This window comes from Cynocephalus volans, chromosome 5 (genome assembly GCF_027409185.1).
Source record: "Cynocephalus volans isolate mCynVol1 chromosome 5, mCynVol1.pri, whole genome shotgun sequence".
NCBI classification, from domain to species: domain Eukaryota; kingdom Metazoa; phylum Chordata; class Mammalia; order Dermoptera; family Cynocephalidae; genus Cynocephalus; species Cynocephalus volans.
The window spans coordinates 133,016,423-133,035,978 of NC_084464.1; the positions used below are offsets into that span (position 1 = coordinate 133,016,423).

Consider the following 19,556-nt stretch of genomic DNA (forward strand, 5'->3'; position numbering starts at 1 on the left):
GATCTCTTTCGTAGGGAGCATGGCCTGATTTAAATGAACCCTCATCTTCTTCCAGTCCAAGTTCATACATAATCTCCAATCCATATATCTTTCATACATGCTTACTATTGCTTACTATTTCTTACTATTTCTATTATCTCAGTGCAGTACAGTCATTCCTCATCCTCTTGCTAGAATTCCTGATACCATTTAGCTTTCCCAACACAGGACGCTTGCCCTATTCTTTGGAGGAAGGCCTCTTAGCCTCTTTTCTTCTATAAAGGTCCTGATTTTCCACACATGTAAATTAAAATTATAAGCTCCCTTAATTTTCACACAGGTAGCCAGATTCATCTGACGTAGATCGGTGATATTTCTAACCAAGGCAAGGGAGCCATAAAAAAGAGAGGCTCTTCTGTGGCCACCATCAGAACAAATCTGAAGCTGGAAAAGCAAGGTAGATAATGCTGATGTCAATGCTGATGTCCAGGGACAAACTGGAACAATCCTTGGCATAGCATTCCTACATTCCATGCTGTGGACAACATGAGACCTTGACACAATTTGCTTCCTTGCCCCTCAAGAACAGTCAAAGAAAACAAGAATTACTCCAAATCAGAATCAGTCTTATTTTACACAGTTGTGCACAGAGGCACCTTTTTGGAACCACCCGTAATTTCATTTTACTCCCTTTGCCTCCAAAACACAGTGGCATCTCATTTAAACCATTTGGGCACAATAATTATTAGGAAGTTAATGATTAAAAAAACATAGTATGGTAACTGAAAACATTCAATACTTCAGCAGTGTATTCACATTCCAGTAAAGAAAGTAGCCTTAAGGAAGTAGGCCAAAGAATAGTTCAGGTAATGCCCTGATGGCCTAACAACGAAAGCAAGATGACTAGAATAATCCATGGTATGTGATTAGCTGTGATTTAGGAATAAAAAACAAACAAACTAACAAAATCTACGGGTTCAATTTGCTACAATATTTTTTAAAAAATATACATTCTAAGGAGTAATGATTTCTAATGATATGCCACATTAATCAGTCTACTGGTGTTCAGTCTGACATATGTAGCAAAGGATAATTTGTGGGGAATCTAGGTCATCATCTTCTACAATATCTGCTTCAAAAGATCACTTCCTTAGTTGTTCCTTGTTGCTTAACAATGTACCATGTATTTGCCTTTACAAAATTAACCTAACCAATATTCAATCAGATTTAAGTTTTAATAAACATATGCCCTTAAGCTCTTGGTAGTGCTCCCCAGTTCCAAAAATATGGGATTGAGTCAATAAGTCTCATAATCTCTTCTAGAACCAGATGGTTTTAAAGCAAACATAAGTATCTATTACTTTAAATCTTTATTTTATAAATGAAATAATATATTATGTGCTTTGCCCTGGAACTCTACAGAAAAATGCAGTAAGTGTTACCACTTCTAATATAATTATCTCATATTCATTCTAAAGAGTTCTAGACTTTTTAAATCTGTTCTTAGAGGAATGCTTCTCCTTCCCTCAATCACTTGAGGTGTTCTTTTATAAACCTCCACCAAATTCAGTTAAGCATTGAAAACAAACAGTGAAGTCAATTTAAAACTTAACTTACAGCACTGTGTGATTTTCTGGATGTTGGAAGAGATCCGCTGGGCCAGCTGGGAGGGTTCCCCACCAATTCCTGGAGTGTAAGACATGGCTGATTTGCTTACTCACTAATCTCATCAGATGTTGGTAGGTCCCACGTTTTTCTAAGCAGTCACCTAAATAACATAAAAGAAAAGTCATATAGCTGTATTTTCAAAGACATCAGCTTACACTTTCCAAATTATCAATCTAGGAGGTTACATATATAAACTTGATTAATTTAATAGGGTTGAAATATGTCAAAGTGACACATCAAACAGTGAAACTCTCACATCTATCAAAAAACTTGACTTTATTTTTATTTTTTTTCCTACTGAATGAGAGTATGTTGCAATACTTTATTAACATTGAAAAAGAGATAGATTAAATATAATGTCCAAGACCACAATGTTATTGGACAGCTGCCTCTTATGTTTTACCTGACTCTAATGACATTTTATTTTATTTTATTTATTTACTTATTTTTAGAGCCACGACTTTTTTTTTTCCTTAATTTTTATTTTGTCGATATACAATGTGGTTGATTATTGTGGTCCTTTACCGAAACCCCCCTCCCTCCTCCCTCTCCCGCCTCCCACCCAAAAATGTCCTTTCTGTTTGCTTGTCGTATCAACTTCAAGGAATTGTAGTTGTTATGTCTTCTTCCCCCGTCCCCCTGGTTTTTGTGTGTGTGTGTGTGTGAATTTATTTATTTTTAGCTCCCACCAATAAGTGAGAACATGTGGTATTTCTCTTTCTGTGCCTGACTTGTTTCACTTAATATAATTCTCTCAAGGTCCATCCATGTTGTTGTAAATGGCAGTATTTCATTCGTTTTTATAGCTGAGTAGTATTCCATTGTGTACATATACCACATTTTCCGTATCCACTCATCCGATGATGGACATTTGGGCTGGTTCCAACTCTTGGCTATTGTAAAGAGTGCTGTGATGAACATTGGGGAACAGGTATATCTTCGACTTGATGATTTACATTCCTCTGGGTATATTCCCAGCTATGGGATAGCTGGGTCATATGGTAGATCTCTCTGTAATTGTTTGAGAAACCTCCATACTATCTTCCATAGAGGCTGCACCATTTTGCAGTCGCACCAACAATGTATGAGAGTTTCTTTTTCTCCGCAACCTCGCCAGCATTTATCGTCAGAGTCTTTTGGACTTTAGCCATCCTAACTGGGGTGAGATGGTATCTCAATGTAGTTTAGATTTGCATTTCCCGGATGCTGAGTGATGTTCAGCATTTTTTCATATGTCTGTTGGCCATTTCTATATGGTCCTTAGAGAAATGCCTGCTTAGCTCTTTTGCCCATTTTTTAATTGGATTGCTTGTTTTTTCTTGTAAAGTTGTTTGAGTTCCTTGTATATTCTGGATATTAATCCTTTGTCAGATGTATATTTTGCAAATATTTTCTCCCACTCTATTGGTTGTCTTTTAACTCTGTTACTTGTTTCTTTTGCTGTGCAGAAGCTCTTTAGATTGATATAATCCCATTCGTTTATTTTTCCTTCGGTTGCCCGTGCTTTTGGGGTCGTATTCATGAAGTCTGTGTCCAGTCCTATTTCCGAAGTCTCTCTCCTATGTTTTCTTTAAGAAGTTTTATTGTTTCAGGGTGTACATTTAATTCTTTAATCCATTTTGAGTTGAGTTTAGTATATGGTGAGAGGTATGAATCTAGTTTCATTCTCCTGCATATTGATATCCAGTTCTCCCAGCACCATTTGCTAAAGACGCAGTCTCTTCCCCACTGTATAGGCTTGGTGCCTTGGTCAAAGACCAGATGGCTGTAGGTGTGTGGGTTGATTTCTGGATTCTCCATTCTATTCCATTGGTCAGTGTGTCTGTTTTTATGCCAGTACCATATTGTTTTGGTTATTATAGCTTTGTAATATAGTTGAAAGTCAGATAGTGTTATGCCTCCAGCTTTATTTTTTTTGCTCAGCATTGCTTTGGCTATGCGTGGTCTTTTGTTATTGCATATAAATGTCTGGATAGTTCTTTCCATTTCTGAGAAAAATGTCATTGGAATTTTGATGGGGATTGCATTAAATTTGTATATCACTTTGGGTACTATGGACATTTTCACTATGTTGATTCTTCCAATCCAAGAGCATGGAATATCTTTCCATCTTCTTGTATCCTCTCTAATTTCTATCAGCAGTGGTTTGTAGCTCTCATTATAGAGATTTTTCACATCCTTGGTTAACTCAATTCCTAAGTATTTTATATTTTTGGTGGCTATTGTAAACGGGCAGGCTTTCTTGATATCTCTTTCTGCATGTTCACTATTGGAGAATAGAAATGCTACTGATTTTGGGGTGCTGATTTTGTATCCTGCTACTGTGCTGAAATCATTTATCACCTCCAAGAGTTTTTTTGTAGAGGCTTTAGGCTGATCGATATATAGGATCATGTCATCTGCAAACAGGGACAGTTTGACTTCATCTTTTCCAATCTGGATGCCCTTTATTTCCTTCTCTTCCCTGATTGCTCTGGCTAGTACTTCCAATACTATGTTGAATAGGAGTGGTGAGAGTGGGCATCCTTGTCTAGTTCCTGTTCTTAAAGGAAAAGCTTTCAACTTTTCGCCATTCAGGATGATATTGGCGGTGGGTTTATCATATATGGCTTTATGTTGAGATACTTTCCGCCTATACCTAACTTATAGAGAGTCTTTGTCATGAATGAGCGTTGAATTTTATCAAATGCTTTTTCAGCATCTATAGAGATGATCATATGGTCCTTGTGTTTGACTTTATTAATAGGGTGTATCACATTTATTGATTTGCGTATGTTGAACCAACCTTGCATCTCTGGGATGAATCCCACTTGATTATGGTGAATAATTTTACCTATGTGTTGCTGTATTCTGTTTGCTAGTATTTTAGTGAGGATTTTTGCATCTATATTCATCAAGGATATCAGCCTGTAGTTTTCTTTTTTAGTTATATTTTTACCTGGTTTTGGTATCAGGATGATGTTTGCTTCATAGAATGAGTTTGGGAGATTTGCGTCCGTTTCAATCTTTTGGAATAGTTTGTAAAGAATCGATGTCAATTCCTCTTTGAATGTTTGGTAAAATTCTGCTGTGAATCCATCTGGTCCTGGGCTTTTCTTTGTTGGGAGCTTTCTGATAACAGTTTCAATCTCCTTTATTGTTATTAGTCTGTTCAGATTTTCTACATCTTCATGGTTCAGTTTTGGGAGCTGTGTGTGTTCAGAAATTTATCCAATTCATCCAGATTTTCAAATTTGTTGGCATATAGTTGTTTATAGTAGTCTCAAATGATTCCTTGTATTTCAGATGAATCAGTTGTAATATCACCTTTTTCCTTTCTAATTTTTGTTATCTGATTCTTCTCTCTTCTTTTTTTTGTTAGCCATGCTAATGGTTTGTCAATTTTATTTATCTTTTCAAAAAACCAGCTTTTTGATTCATTGATCTTTTGTACTGTTTTTTGGGTTTCAATTTCATTAAGTTCTGCTCTGATATTAAGGATTTCTTTCTGTCTGCTAACTTTAGGTTTGGATTGTTCTTATTTTTCTAGTCTTTAAGGTGAAGTGTTAGGTTGTTCACTTGCCATCTTTCCATTCTTCTGAGGTGAGCATTTAATGCAATAAATTTCCATCTTAATACTGCTTTTGCAGTATCCCACAGGTTTTGGTATGATGTATCATTGTTTTCATTAGTTTCAGTAAATTTTTTGATTTCCTGCTTGATTTCTTCTTGGACCCATATGTCATTAAGTAGAATGCTGTTTAATTTCCATGTGTTTGTATAGTTTCCAGAGTTTCGTTTGTTATTAATTTCTAGTTTTAATCCATTGTGGTCTGAGAAAATACATGGGATAATTCCAATTTTTTTGAATTTGTTGAGACTTGATTTGTGACCTAATATGTGATCAATCCTGGAGAATGATCCATGTGCTGCTGAGAAGAATGAATATTCTGAGGTTTTTGGATGGAATGTTCTGTAGATATCTGCCATGTCCAATTGGTCTAGAGTATTGTTTACTTCTTGTGTTTCTCTGCTGATTCTTTGCCTAGATGATCTGTCCAATATTGACAGTGGGGTGTTCAGGTCCCCTGCTATTATGGTATTAGTGTCTATTTCCTTCTTTAGGTCTAATAGAGTTTGTTTTATAAATCTGGCTGCTCCAACATTGGGTGCGTACATATTTATGATTGTTATGTCTTCTTGATGGATCAGTCCTTTAATCATTATGTAGTGTCCCTTATTGTCCCTTTTTATGGTTTTTAGTTTAAAGTCTACTTTGTCAGATATAAGAATAGCCACTCCAGCTCATTTTTCTTTTCTGTTTGCATGGTAAATCTTTTTCCATCCTTTCACTCTTAGTCTATGTGAGTCTCTATGGGTGAGGTGGGTCTCTTGAAGGCAGCATATAGTTGGGTCCTCCTTTTTAATCCAGTCAGCCAGTCTGTGTCTTTTGATTGGGGAACTTAAGCCTTTTACATTAAGAGTTGTTATTGAAAAGTGTTGATTTATTCCTAGCATTTTATTGATTGTTGTTTGGTTGTCTTAGGTGTCTTTTGTTCCTTGCTTTCTGATTTACTGTTTGGTTTCTGTGTATGTTGGTTCCTTAGGTTGTAGATAGCCCTTTTGTTTGTTTGTTTCCACTTCATGAATGCCATTTTTATTCTACTAGTGGGTATTGATTTTTCTTGGGTTTTTATGGCAGTGGTAGTTATTTTTCAGGAACCAAATCCAGTACTCCCTTGAGAATTTCTTGTAAGGGTGGTCGTGTGGTGGTGAACTCCCGCAGTTTTTGTTTCTCTGTGAAATATACTATTTGCCCTTCATTTTGGAAGGATAGCCTTGCAGGGTAGAGTATTCTTGGCTGACAATCTCTGCCTTTTAGTATTTTGAGTATATCATCCCATTCCTTTCTGGCGTTTAGGGTTTGTGATGAAAATTCTGATGTTAGCCTGATTGGGGCTCCCTTATAGGTGATTTGATGCTTTTCTCTTGCAGCTTTTAAGATTCTCTCTTTGTCTTTGAGTTTTGCCAATTTAACTATAACATGTCTTGGAGAAGACCTTTTTGGGTTGAATATGTTTGGAGATCTTTGAGCTTCCTGGATCTGAAGATCTGTAATTTTTCTATAGCTGGGAAGTTTTCTGCCACTATTTTGTTGAATATGTTTTCAATGGAATCTCTATTTTCCTCCCCTTCTGGAATACCCATGACTCGGATATTTGAGCACTTAAGGTTGTCTGATATCTCTCTCAGATTTTTTTCAATGCCTTTGATTTTTTTTTCTTTTTTTTGTCTGCTTGTGTTATTTCAAACAGCCCATCTTCAAGTTCAGAGGTTCTGTCTTCCACTTCCACAGGCCTGCTGGTTAAACTCTCCATTGTGTTTTTTATTTCGCTGGATAACTTCTTCAGTTCAGCAAGTTCTGCTACATTTTTTTTCAGGGCATTGATTTCCTTGTACATTTCCTCTTTCAGGTCCTGTATACTTTTCCTTGTTTCATCATGATGTCCAGCTGAGTTTTCTTGTATCTCATTCAGTTTCCTTAGAATTATCACTGAAATTCCTTGTCATTTCAAGGGCTTCTTGTTCTATAGGATCTAGAGCTTGAGATTTATTATCTTTGTGTGGTGTACTTTCTTGATTTTTCGTATTTCTGGTATCTTTTCTTTGATGTTTATTCATTGTGGCAGGGGGTTTCACAGTCCACAGGTTTGACACTATTGACTGACTAAGATGTTGCTGTGGTTTCCAATTTGGAATGGCTACCTCACTGACTACTCAGTTGGCCACTAGTGCCTTGCATGTGTGGTTGCCTCGGGTCTTGGGCCTCTCCAGGGAGCCACCTCTCTGGTCAGCTTGGACTCTGCCGGGCTGCTGGGTGATGGGGCGGTACCACAGGGTGTCGATCCTTTCACTGCCGCTTCCCCCGCTGCTGCCGCTCATGCCGCCACTGCCGGCTCTGCTACCGCCGCTTCCCCCACTCCCACCACTGCTGTCGCTACTGCTGGTGCCGCTTCCCCTGCCGCTGCTGCTTACACCACTGCCGCCGGCTCCTCCGCTGCTGCCACTGCCGCCAGTTCCTCCGCTGCTGCCACTGCCACCGCTACCGCTGGCACTGCTTCTGCCGCTGCTGCTGCTGTCGAGGGCGCCGTTGCTGCTGCTGCCGCTGCCGCCAGCTCCTCCGCTGCTGCCGCTGCCGCTGGTTCCTCCACTGCTGCCGCTGCTGCCGCTGCCGCTGGCTCCGCTGCCACCAGTTCCTCCGCTGCTGCTGCTCTAGTTTCTGAGGCTGGGAAGTCCAAAGTCCATCCGGTGGTGATGACAGTGACCCAGGGGTCTCACATTGCAAGATGGTGGAAGCAGAGAGAGCAGAGAGAGAGAAAGAGACTCTCCTCTTCTTTTAAAGCCCTCAGAACCACATCCAAAAAACTTGACTTTAAAGGACAGGGATGTGTTAAACATGTTAAACAATTAAAATAAAGTTCGAATTGCACATTCCCTTTGAAAACTTCTTTGATCTAAGGAAGAATTAAGTCCACTTTCTGCGTTTAATTTTAATTGTTTATATATTTTCTCCTTAACTAAACTGTAACTATAAGGCAGGGTCCACATGCTACTTATCTTTCTCTAACATTTAAAACAACTCTTAGCACAGACGAGACATTTAAATATTTATTAAATGGAACACAGATCTCAGGATATCCCTAGAAATTTCATTATATCTAATTTAACATACACAGGAACAGCTCAGGAACATATGACTATGGGTCTCTAATTTTAATGGGAAAGGTTAAATTTGAGATAGCAGAGCTAATTACTGAGAAGAGAAAGAACACCCTGTAAAATGCTTGTCGCATCTTCCTGACAGAGTAAGAACAAATGGCTCTCCTCTTCCAACAGCCAACATCTTAGGAAACAAGCAAAGCTAAGATACTGCTACAGGAAGAAAGGAAGATAAAGTTCTTTCCAAAGACAGCTGACTAGAAGACCCTACCACTGATTTCTCCCACAAAGAGAATGAAAACAAAAAATAAAGAACTACATTTGGATGACAATAACCAATGGAGAGCACTGGGGTATATCAAAGGAGTAACAAAGGCTAGTGACACAGAAGCTCAGGACAGCCACATAGAGAACAGAAGGAAATACCTGGCCTCCACCCTGCCATTTCCCAGCCAGGATCAGCTGGGAATCAGAAGGAACTCCTCATGCAAGAAAGAGGTAAGTGAGAGGATGCCAGCAGTCTCCATCAACACTTTGGACACCTACCATCCTCACCTCTGGGGACTCCTGCATTTCTCACAGGCATTAAATTCAGCTGCAGGAGCTGCCTGGAGTCCTCAGAATTGTGCTCCCCTGGAGGACACTGTGTACTGCCCTCTGTGGCCCTCACAGCTACTGTGCTACACCACCTTCAAACTGAAACTGCTGCTGGAGGGTGTCTTACCCCAGGGGTGAGTGACACCCTTACATCCCAGAGGCTAAGCTGCCATTGAACCACCCCTGCCCCCCACCTGGTTGCCCTACATCCCCAAGCTGAGCTCAGCAGCTGTTACACCCTACCCTGAGGGGCTAGATGGTGGTGGAGCTACTCCACCCACCCCTTCCAGTTGCAGCTGTGCCCCTCCCCCTTGGGCAGAAGCAGAAGCTGTGCACTCCCTCTGGGGGAATCTTTAACTGCCCCTCCCAGTAATGGCTGTGCCTCAGCCCCCTGGGACTGGGCTGAAGTGGAGCACTGCCCACTGGAGAACTGCTTACTTGGCTGAGAAGCTGCTTGGCCAAGCTGAGCAGCTGCACATCCTAAGGCTGAGCTGATGTAGTACCTGGGATAGCAGGGAATCAGAGCAGTGGCTGAGCTGAGACACTCTGCCCTACTGGCTGAACAACTCTAGTACCCTGTTTTCCTGGAGCTAGACGAGCCCTAGAGACTGACTTGCAGAGACACCCCTTTCCCTGGAGAGTGGAGTCAGCATGGTGCTGCCCCCTGCCCCACCATTCTGCATCTTTGCTGCCAGTGCACAAAAACTAAGATATTGCCTAGTCACACTGTTCCAGGAGCTACAGTCACCACTACATGGTGCCTCGCCCTTGGGGAATTGAGGGACAGCTGAGCACTGTTTATTTGCTCTGATTCCCAAATTGTGGCCATACTCTGCTCCCTGGGCCCAAACCTGAAGCACTGCTTCTTCCCCAGAATCAAGCGAGTGCTGTGCTCAACTCCCCAGGGTCAGAGTAAAAGCTACAATCTGGTTCACTGGGCCCAAGATGCTAGAGGGGCCTAAGAATCACAGTTCTTGGCACTATTGGCAATCTATATCCAACCCTGCCACAAAGAGTAAACGTGCACTCCCAAACCTAGCTGCCACAATACCTTTGTGAGACCCTGAGCCCAGGATCCTGGCTTTATGGTCACTCCAAGCACCTGCACAGAAACCTAGTACTGCTGAAGCTGCCTGTAGGTCAGGTCAGACCCAATACCAAGAGGAATCCCCTCAGTGAAGTCTCCCATTGTGAGGAGAATGAGAATAGGAGGACCATAAAAGCTCTTACCACCAAAGACCTTAAAAACGTATGCAACCAACACCACCATCACAAACTTCTACAATCTAGGTCACTGAGGTACCCACAGTTATAGGTGACATTGATCACAGCTGAAGAAACTGCCTAGAGATTATACCAGTGCATCTATACATGGAACCAGAATCACCACACCCTTCCCAACCAGCATGCTAAGACCCAAATGCAGGTGAAAGACTCTCTACAAAAGCCTTTCTATAAAGTTTGGGAGTGGGAATTTTTCCACCAGATGCACAGACATCAATGTAAAAACACAAAAAACATGAAAAAGCAAGGACATATCGTACCACCAAAGGAACACAATACCACACCAGTGACAGACTCCAAAGAAAAGGAAATCTGTAAACTGCCAAAAAAGAAACTCAAATAGTAATTGTAAGAAAACTCAACAAGATACAAAAGAATACCAATAGACAATTCAGTGAAATCAGGAAAACAATTCATGACATGAATGAGAAATTTAACAAAGAGATATATGTATCATAAGAAAGAACCAAACAGAAACCCTGAAGATGAAGAATTCAATGAAGGAAATAAAACATACAATAGAGAGTTTCATCAATGACTAAAGTAAACAGAAGGAAGAATTTCTGAACTTGAAGACAGGTCATTTGAATTATCCAGTCAGAAAATAAATAAACGAATAAATAAATAAATGTGAAGAAAGCCTACAGAATTATGGGATACTATTAAGCAAACAAATATTTGAATTATACGTGTTCCTGAAGGAGAAAAGAAGGGAAAAGGTATCAAAAACCTGTTTAATTAAATTATAGCTGAAAACTTCTCAAGTCTTGGGAGAGATATGAACATACAGATCCAAGAAGCTCAATGGTGCCCAAATAGATTCAATCCAAAAAAGTCCTTTCCAAGCCACATGATAGCCAAACAGTCGAAAGTCAAAGGCAAAGAGAGCATTGCAATGGCAAGAAAAAAGCATCAGGTCACATATAGGGAAATCCCCATTAGGCTAACGGCAGATTGCTGTGCAGAAACCTTATAGGCCAGGAAAGAAAGGGATGATATACTGAAAGTACTGAAAGAAAAAAATTGCCAGCCAAGAATAACAGAACCAGCAAAGCTATCCATCAGGAATAAGAAAGAGATAACATTTATCACAGACAAGTAAAAACTAAGAACAACAAAGGTGAGGACACGAAGACTGGGGCAGATAGACCAGAACATGTGGATAGGGTAAACACAGTGTGGTATTTGCCAAAGGAAGGGGAGATTCCGGGCAAACCTTGGGTCAGATGATTCATAGTTGGCACAAGTGGGAGACAACACAGAAAGAAAAAGAGAGAAATAACCCAACATTTATCGCACATTTGTGAAATGAAAAGTCTTTTACATAGTCTAATTTAATTTTCAAAACTTCCCCATTAAAATAGGTAACATTATTCTTGTTTCAATAATGAGCAAATTGTGGCTTATAAAGATTAAGTAACTGGTCCAAAGTAACACAACCCACCCACAGGTGGAGATGGGATGCAATCCCAGAGTTCTGATTCCGAAGCTACCCATGCTTGCTACCACACAGAACTAATGCCACAGAAGAGGGAAGGTCCTGGATGCTAGGTTTAGTTTGAATATGCTGTACTAAGAAACCACTAGAGATTTCTGGTATGGGAGAAGAGGGTACAATGAAATACGTGTCTTTGTTCTAAGAAACGGTGCTGGCGGGAAGTACAATAGCTGAATTTTTGAGTTTGGTAGAACAGTACTGGTTCTATGGCTGGAACTAGTGCATCGTGGAATGTGCTTGGCCACCCTGAAAGTTCTGGGAGCTTTTAGATGCTCTCCATTCTCCTTCATTGTTCCACAGGTCTAGTTTATCTATTCTGGGCCCTTTGGGTCTCACCAAGTCCTAGAGACAGACCTAAGACCAATTTCATAAACAGGCAAATTCAAATCTCAACTCAAGACAGCTGAATTGCTGCAGCAGGGCAGCAGGAATAAATGTCCTTTCAGGCAGCCTTGGACTTGGGCCTGCAGCCAACTGAAATGCTGGGGCCCAAACAAAATAAGACCAGACCTGGGTATTCAACGAGACCAATACCATCCTGAACATCCTACGAACTACAAACTAGATCTCTAAATTCTTTATTTTTCAAACAATAAGGGCTTTATTGAGATTTAATGCAAATATCATGCAATTCACCCACTTAAAGTATACAATCTAATGGTTTCTAAATATATTCACAAAGTTGTGCAATCATCACCACATCACTTTAGAACATTTTCATTATTCTAAAAATAAAGCCCATACCCATTAGCAGTCAATCCTTATTTCTCTCCAACCTCCCCAGCCAGAGGCAACTACTAATCTACTTCATGTCTTTATAGGTTTGCCTATTCTGGAGATTTCATATGAATGGAATCATACAATATATGTTATTTATGACTGGCTTCTTTCTCTTAGTATGTTTTCAAAGTCCATCTGTGTCGTAGCATGCATCAGTACGCCACTCCTTTTTATTGCCAAATAATATTCCACTGTATGGAAAAAGACAATTCTCTTGGCTCAATAACACCACCCTTTCTCCTTTTCCTCTATCAATAAAATCTCTGGAAAAACTGGCTTGCAGCCGACACAAACACACTGAATGAGAAAATGTTCTGTTTCTTATTAATATACTCACTGGGGGGCGGGGGGGCTCCTTCACCCATATGCTTCCATTTTAACCTTCACACAAATGAGTCTCACATCATGTCTCCCAGAGTGTCTACATGTCTTTGAAGTTACAGGAACTCACCAATTGCCTTTTCAACTACCAGTAGAACTGGCAACCAGAAATCTCTACCTTGGGCAAGACATTTAGCATTTGGGCCTGCTGCCAGAATCAAAATGAGATAATGTACATCCAGGGACTAAGTGCTTTTCCACCTTACACAGAGGAAAGGTGTGATCTCTTGCACCTGCAGGGCCAGCATCAGCAGGAGACCACGACAATCTCTCCTGCATCAGAACCACACAACCACCTGAGGCCTACTCCTCTCCCCCATAAAGAGAGTATAATCAGAATCCTGTCAATTCAACCGTAGTATTTTCCTTAACCCTCAAAGCTCATGCAAGTGTAGCCTAAGTCTTCTCATTGTTTTCTTTTAAGCCCACCTTTTCCCCTCTCCAGTAAATAAACACTCTTGTCACAAACACAACCAGTATTCCCCATCTCTTTACTCAAGCAACTAAATTTGAGAAAGCTCCTGCTGGTGAGATAATTGGGCTTCATACACCTCAAGAGCTGTTACTTTTGCACTGTCTAGAACTTCCTTAGAGAAAGGGCACAGAGCTGCCAACCTCAGCTCAGTCATGAGTGAAGAATTAAAAGCAATTTGCAAGGTCAAGGGTTCAGAACTGGCCAGTCGCCAAATAAATAAATAAGGTGATTTTCAAATGATAGAGGAGAAAGACATATAAAAATTCACCAAGATTAACTTATCCAGGACTTACTATTTCCTAAACATTGTGCTTAGGACTTTTACATTTATTTTCTCAGCTAATTCTTACAGCAAACCTATGAGGTAGGTATAATTATTGTGATTTTTCACATGAAGAAACTGAGGCATAATGAGAATAAGTAAATTGCTTAAGATAGCAAAAGAGCTAAAATTTGATACTAAATCTTAGAGTCCATATTTTTTAAACACTAAGCCATACTGCTTCCCTGTAAACAAAATTAAGGACAGGTGAATCCACTCAATTTAAAAAAAAACAAATTTAGCACCTTTCTGCACACCCTGCATGAAGTTTTGCTATTCCCACTCCTAAGATGAGGAAACAGGTTGGGGATAACTACAGGAGTTGATCAAGGTAACACAGCTGAATCGCTTACTCCTTTTCTCCATGATTCTGCTAATAAGAGATATCTAAAAGGCAACAAGGGTTGCTCTTCCGATGATTAGATATGAGAAATGAAGAAGCCAAATGGCTAACTTTCCTGTAAAAAAAAAAAAAAAACCACACACAAATCATACATACATAGATAGAGAGCTAACTATAAACTGACTTAAAAGTTTATGATCTTAGCTTATAAGTTAAAGTAATGGGAAGTTTTTCAAATATTTGCTTTCCACATCAGTCTCCAATACCTACCCAGAGCTGCTATGCAACGAGAGTACTAAAGAATTCTTGTTGAATACTTTTGAGAGCCTATTTAGAAGTCCTAGTTTCACTGCTCACAGTAATAATTATATATCTCATTTTCTAGACCTGCACTGTCTGATAGAGTACCCACTAACTAAATGGACTATTAAAATTAAAATTAAATTAAAAATTCGGGTCTTCAGGCAGACTAGCCACCTTTCAAGTATTCAAAAATTTTATGTGGCTATGCCAGCAGCTTGGACAGCTCACATATAGACCATTTTCATTATGTCAGAAAGTCCTATTAAATGCTCATCTTGGCATCACAATAATTGTCTTTCTATGAAGATATATAAACACCACAAAGAGAAATAGGGGAAGGGAGGATCAAAGTGCAACACTCATAACGAGAGTCTTCTCAAGACCGCTTCTAAAGAACCACAGAAGAATGAACACGGGGAATTTTAAAATGGAATCCTGAGTGTCAAATACTATCCCCAGTTACTATTGGACAATTTGTAGAATCCTAAGATTTTCTGCTAAGCATTAATCTCATGTTCTATAAATCTACCCTGGGCAAAAAAGGGTTCAGTTTCACTTTCTCAATTATGGACACCAGCATAAACAACCCGACTTCCCTCCATCCTGTACCCCAAAACATAAGCTCCCAGAGGGGGCAGTTTTTTTGTCTATTTTGTGGACTGTTGTATTCTCAGTACCTAGCTACACAAGAGGTGCTTAATAAGTATTTGTAAAATGAATGAATAAATGTACCTACTTCCTAAGAACACAGACTACCATTTTCAAAACACTGAATTCCCCTGCTCAGCCATAAAAAAGAATGAAATTCTGCCATTCACAGCAACATGGATAAGCTTGGACAAAATTATGTTAAGCAAAATATGCCAGGCACAGAAAGAGAAATACCACATGTCCTCGCTCATGAAGGAAGGAAGGAAGAAAAGAAAGGACATAATAAAACATTGAGCTTTCAGGAGAAAACAGACCTATAGTTACTAGAGGTGGGAGAGAGGGAGGGAGTTAGGCAGTAATTATGTAAGAGACATAAAAAATAATTATGATTTGTAATGAAGAACATGCTAATAATATTAATTTAATCACACACACTGTACACAACTTCTGATAGTCAACTCTGTATCCCATAAATATATATAATCAATTACTCTTCAATTTAAAAAAAAAAACAAAAAAGCACTGAATTCCAGTGCCTTCTTTCATATCCTGAATGTCCCAGGCATATTGCTGCCTTGGGTCTTTGCTGTGTGTCATTTCCTATCTCCAGAAAGCGCTTCCCACGATCTCCATGTGACTATCTCCTTCTCCCCAGCAAGATCTCATCACGTGCTAGAGAAGCCTGTGGTGACCTTTCTAAAGGCACTACCTCTGCCACTCTGTCAATCACTCTAACTTAACTGCTTCTTAACATTTACCACTATTTTAAATAACCTAATTATTATTTTGTTTATTATCTATCCCTACCTCTGGAGTATACACAGAAGAGAGACAACCTTGTTAACCTGTACTGTCTGGTACACAGCAGATGCTCAAAAAATGTTTGGGTCAGTCTACAACAAAAGTATTCTTTATACCTACTACATTAACTTCATTCTTTAGCTCAGCTCCTCCATGTGTTGAACTATTATACTACTTGGTTTTAGTTCACAATACTAACGATTTTTTCCCACATACTAAACTTTCAAATAAAATGGGATCACCACAAACTTTGCTCAGACTTACTGTGGATGTTTTACATAATTTATTTTTCAACCATGAGCACTTGGCTAAAATTTGGGATCTTACCAAAATGAGGATTGACTTTGTTACTAGGAACAGCACAAGTAAAATACTTGAAGAAAAATGTAGACATTAATGAGTTAATATGGTATCATATTAACTCCTAACGAAACTCTGAAACTAGGACATAACTAGTCTGAGGTCGGCTTCTCAAAGTGGTTTGCAAAGCAGAGGCTGCTCCACATCACTAGCCACAATTCAACAGTTATCGATCTCTGCCCAGGTACGACGCAGGGCACCACGGAGCAGAAGAAATGTCCATCTCCAAAGTGACTAACAGCACAACGTTTCATAATTACTTCCTTCTCCTCTAGATTCTGGGCAAGTTTTCAGTGATACCTAATTATAATCAGAATACAATGATCTGAAGTAAACAAAAATTAACGTCTATATATGAGCCAAGCAAATATAGGAAATTGGAGGGAAAAAACCACATTTGATCAGAAAGAAAAAAATTTCTTCTCTTTTTGTCTGAATTTAAAGAAAGTAAGTGCTCGTGTGTGTGTGTGTGTGTGTGTGTGTGTGTGTGTGTGTCAATGGGAAATACCTGAAATATTTTAAGTATTTTTAAGGGCTTTATGTAAACCAATTGAAGATATGTACTAAGAAGGTCAAAGACAGCGTGTTCGAGTCATCCACCAAATAGAAAACCAAACAGAAAGAGCCTCTGAATAAATGTATACGGTTCGTCTACTACGGCCATGTTTTTCAGTTCCTCTACATTTGGGAAGAGTTTTTCAATCCGAGAGTTGAAAGAGGAAGAAGTCAACGGGTCGTGTGTCGCTCGAGGCAGAACCTGTACTCGCGAGCTGGGCCCCAGCCGGCTGTGACGCCCGCCCCGCCGGGGAGCGCTCAAGCCGCGGGCGCGCCTCGGGAGCGCGGCCGGGGACGCTTGCGGTGCGGCGGCCGCAGGGCCGGCCGGGCTGGCTGGGCCCGCCTGACCACAGCCGCGCGCGCCGGGAATGCGGACGCGCCCCGCAGCCGCGCCGGCCCTCCCCCTCCGGCGCGCCTGCCGCAGAGTTGGGCGGCGGCCGCCTGACGACGCGCACAAACAAGGAGGCGCAGTGCAGCCTCCGGGGCGTCCTGCCAGGGACCCCCCTCCCTAGGTGCCTCTTACCCTGACTTCTTCAGCTTCCTCGTCCTCCTCTGGTTACTGTCACCCACCGGCTCCAGAGGCCCCAGCGGCAGTTCTCAACTGATGGGCGGCGGCGCGGAGTCGCCCAGTGCGCATGCCCGCAGCACGACCCAGGGAAGAAGGTGGGACTCACTCCACTCCCATTGGCCCGCCGAGCTGAGTGACAGCGGCCCTCTCCAGCCCCCCCGCTCCCGGTTCCAAGCTTAGGAATGTGGGTACCAGCAAAATTCCGAGGGAGCTATTCCTTGAAGCTTGACATAGAGATAGTGAGGGCCTTAGCCTGCGTGCAAAAAAGAAGAGGGAAGGGAAGGCCGTTGTCGCCTTCATTGGGTAAAGCCAGCCTCCCTAGAATCGTGTCTTCACCCCGCCCCATGAGCTCATGCCTTTAACTCTGCAGTAGACAGTATTCACAGCGCCTTTTAAAAACGCGAAAGCAAATACGCAATCATTGCAGGAACAATGAAGGAGTAAGTGAAGAATTGCCTCTGGGTGCTCACTTAGTAGGCAAGTTTTCCTAGCACATTCAAGTCATTCTAAGCATCCTTGAAAGGTAGGACTTAGGAAAAAACCAAACCAAAACAAAAAAACAGAAAAGAAATTTAGAGCTGGCGGTTTTCCAGTTGGTTAGAGCAGTGGTGGTGATAACACCAAGGTCCAGGGTTCTATCCCTGTACCAGCCAGCTGCCAAACAAAAAATCAAACCAGAAAGGCAGGACGTTGTTTTCACCGTTTGGAAAGAGCAGAGAACCTTCCAGTGAAAAATATTCAAACAATGTAGTCGTTAGAAGGAAAGCAGTAATTGCTTTAAGTGAAAGAAACTCCTCACCAAATTAATTCGAAGATAGACTGGCTTGGCCTTTGCCTGTATTAAGGTAAGGCAACACTATTTTCTGAAAGGATCATCAGGACATGTGTTATTAAACGTCCAGGTGCACTTGGCCCAATATTGTCAAATTATTTGCTTTTGTCCAGATACAGAAGAAATTCAGATTTTTATGTGAAATCTTTTGTTTTTCAATATTTGTAAATTTTTATAAAACATTCTGTGATCAGACGAGATACCTGTTCCAACCTCTATAATAGGCAATACTGTCAACCATTAAAGCTGGAGAGGCCCTTGCAGAAAATATAGCTCTACTTCCTCATTTCGTAGATTACAGAAACTGAAACCTAAAGAAACTTTATCAAAGTCTCACAGATAATTATAAGTGGCACAGGTCAGATGTCCTCATTCAGAATCTAGACTTCTTCCCACCATGTCATTCATTCAGCCAGTGCTCATTGAGAATCTGCCATGTAGCAGGTACTGTGCCAGGCACTGAAGATTTTAAGATGAGTAGGATATGGTGTTTGCCCTCATGGAGCTCAAGGAGTGGGGTCCTTCCCCAAACACCGTAAGAGGCACTGTGATAGATTTGTACAAAGCACAGTGGGAGCCCAGAGATGGGGGTGCCTTATTGTGAGGTCAGGGACAATTCCAAAGAAGAAATGTTGAGAAGTGAAAGATGTGTAAGAGTTCACCAGGAAGACAAGATGGGAAAGGGCACTCCAGGCAAAAGGACGAGCACATAAAAATTCATAATATCATGGGCAAGTGAAAATTTTTAGGAATCTGTGTATAAGTTTTTTTTAGATAAAGCATGGTGAATGAATTGGAGGGACATGAGACTGGAAAGACAAGTGAGGTTCTTAAGTTAAAATGTCTCAATATCATGTTAAATAGCTTTCTAATAGGAGTTAAACCATTAAAGGCTTTTAAGCAAGTGTGTGATGTGCTCATTATTCCATGCTATAAAGAAAACTCTGGAGAAGCAGGGAAAATTAAAGGGAAATAACACTGAGACTGGAGGCAGAGAGAGAGAGAGAGAGAGAGACCACTTATGGGGCTATTGCAATAGCAGCAACCCCAACTGAGAATCTCTCCAATGTCAGAGATATTGAAGGACTGCACTAAGGCAAATACTTTGGAAAAGAAGAGGTGGAGATTGGCCTAAGAAATATTTAGGAAGACTTGGAAATCAACTAGTTATGGGGAATGAAAGAGATGACTCCTATTCTTAGGACATGCAAAAATGAGCTGAACATGATACAGCTCTCTGAGATCTAAGATTGCTAATAAAGCAATGGCAGTTTAAGAATGGAAGTGGTGAAATGAAAATAAGTTTAGCTTTGGACATGTTGTGTTTAAGATTCTGGGAAAGTGATCTCCAGTTTGAGATGTCCAGTGTCCTATAGGTACTTGAAAATGTGAGCTGGAATTCAGGAAGAGTTCTGATTGGAGCTATGGTAATAGATGTGCTCCCTAACATTAAGTGTGGA

The 19,556-nt window shown here is 40.6% G+C and overlaps 1 protein-coding gene across 1 annotated transcript in view; it reads right to left on the reverse strand.

The window, feature by feature from the left end:
* The window catches only part of STX7 (syntaxin 7), a 46,907-nt gene extending 29,594 nt beyond the window's left edge, over window positions 1-17,313 (reverse strand). Inside the window, exons 1-2 of the mRNA XM_063097197.1 lie at window positions 17,220-17,313; window positions 1,597-1,747 (exon numbers count right to left, since the gene is read on the reverse strand). Coding sequence (XP_062953267.1) covers window positions 1,597-1,681 — 85 coding nt within the window. The 5' untranslated portion in view covers window positions 1,682-1,747; window positions 17,220-17,313. The remainder of the gene's footprint in view (window positions 1-1,596; window positions 1,748-17,219) is intronic.
* Window positions 17,314-19,556: the final 2,243 nt, after the last annotated feature.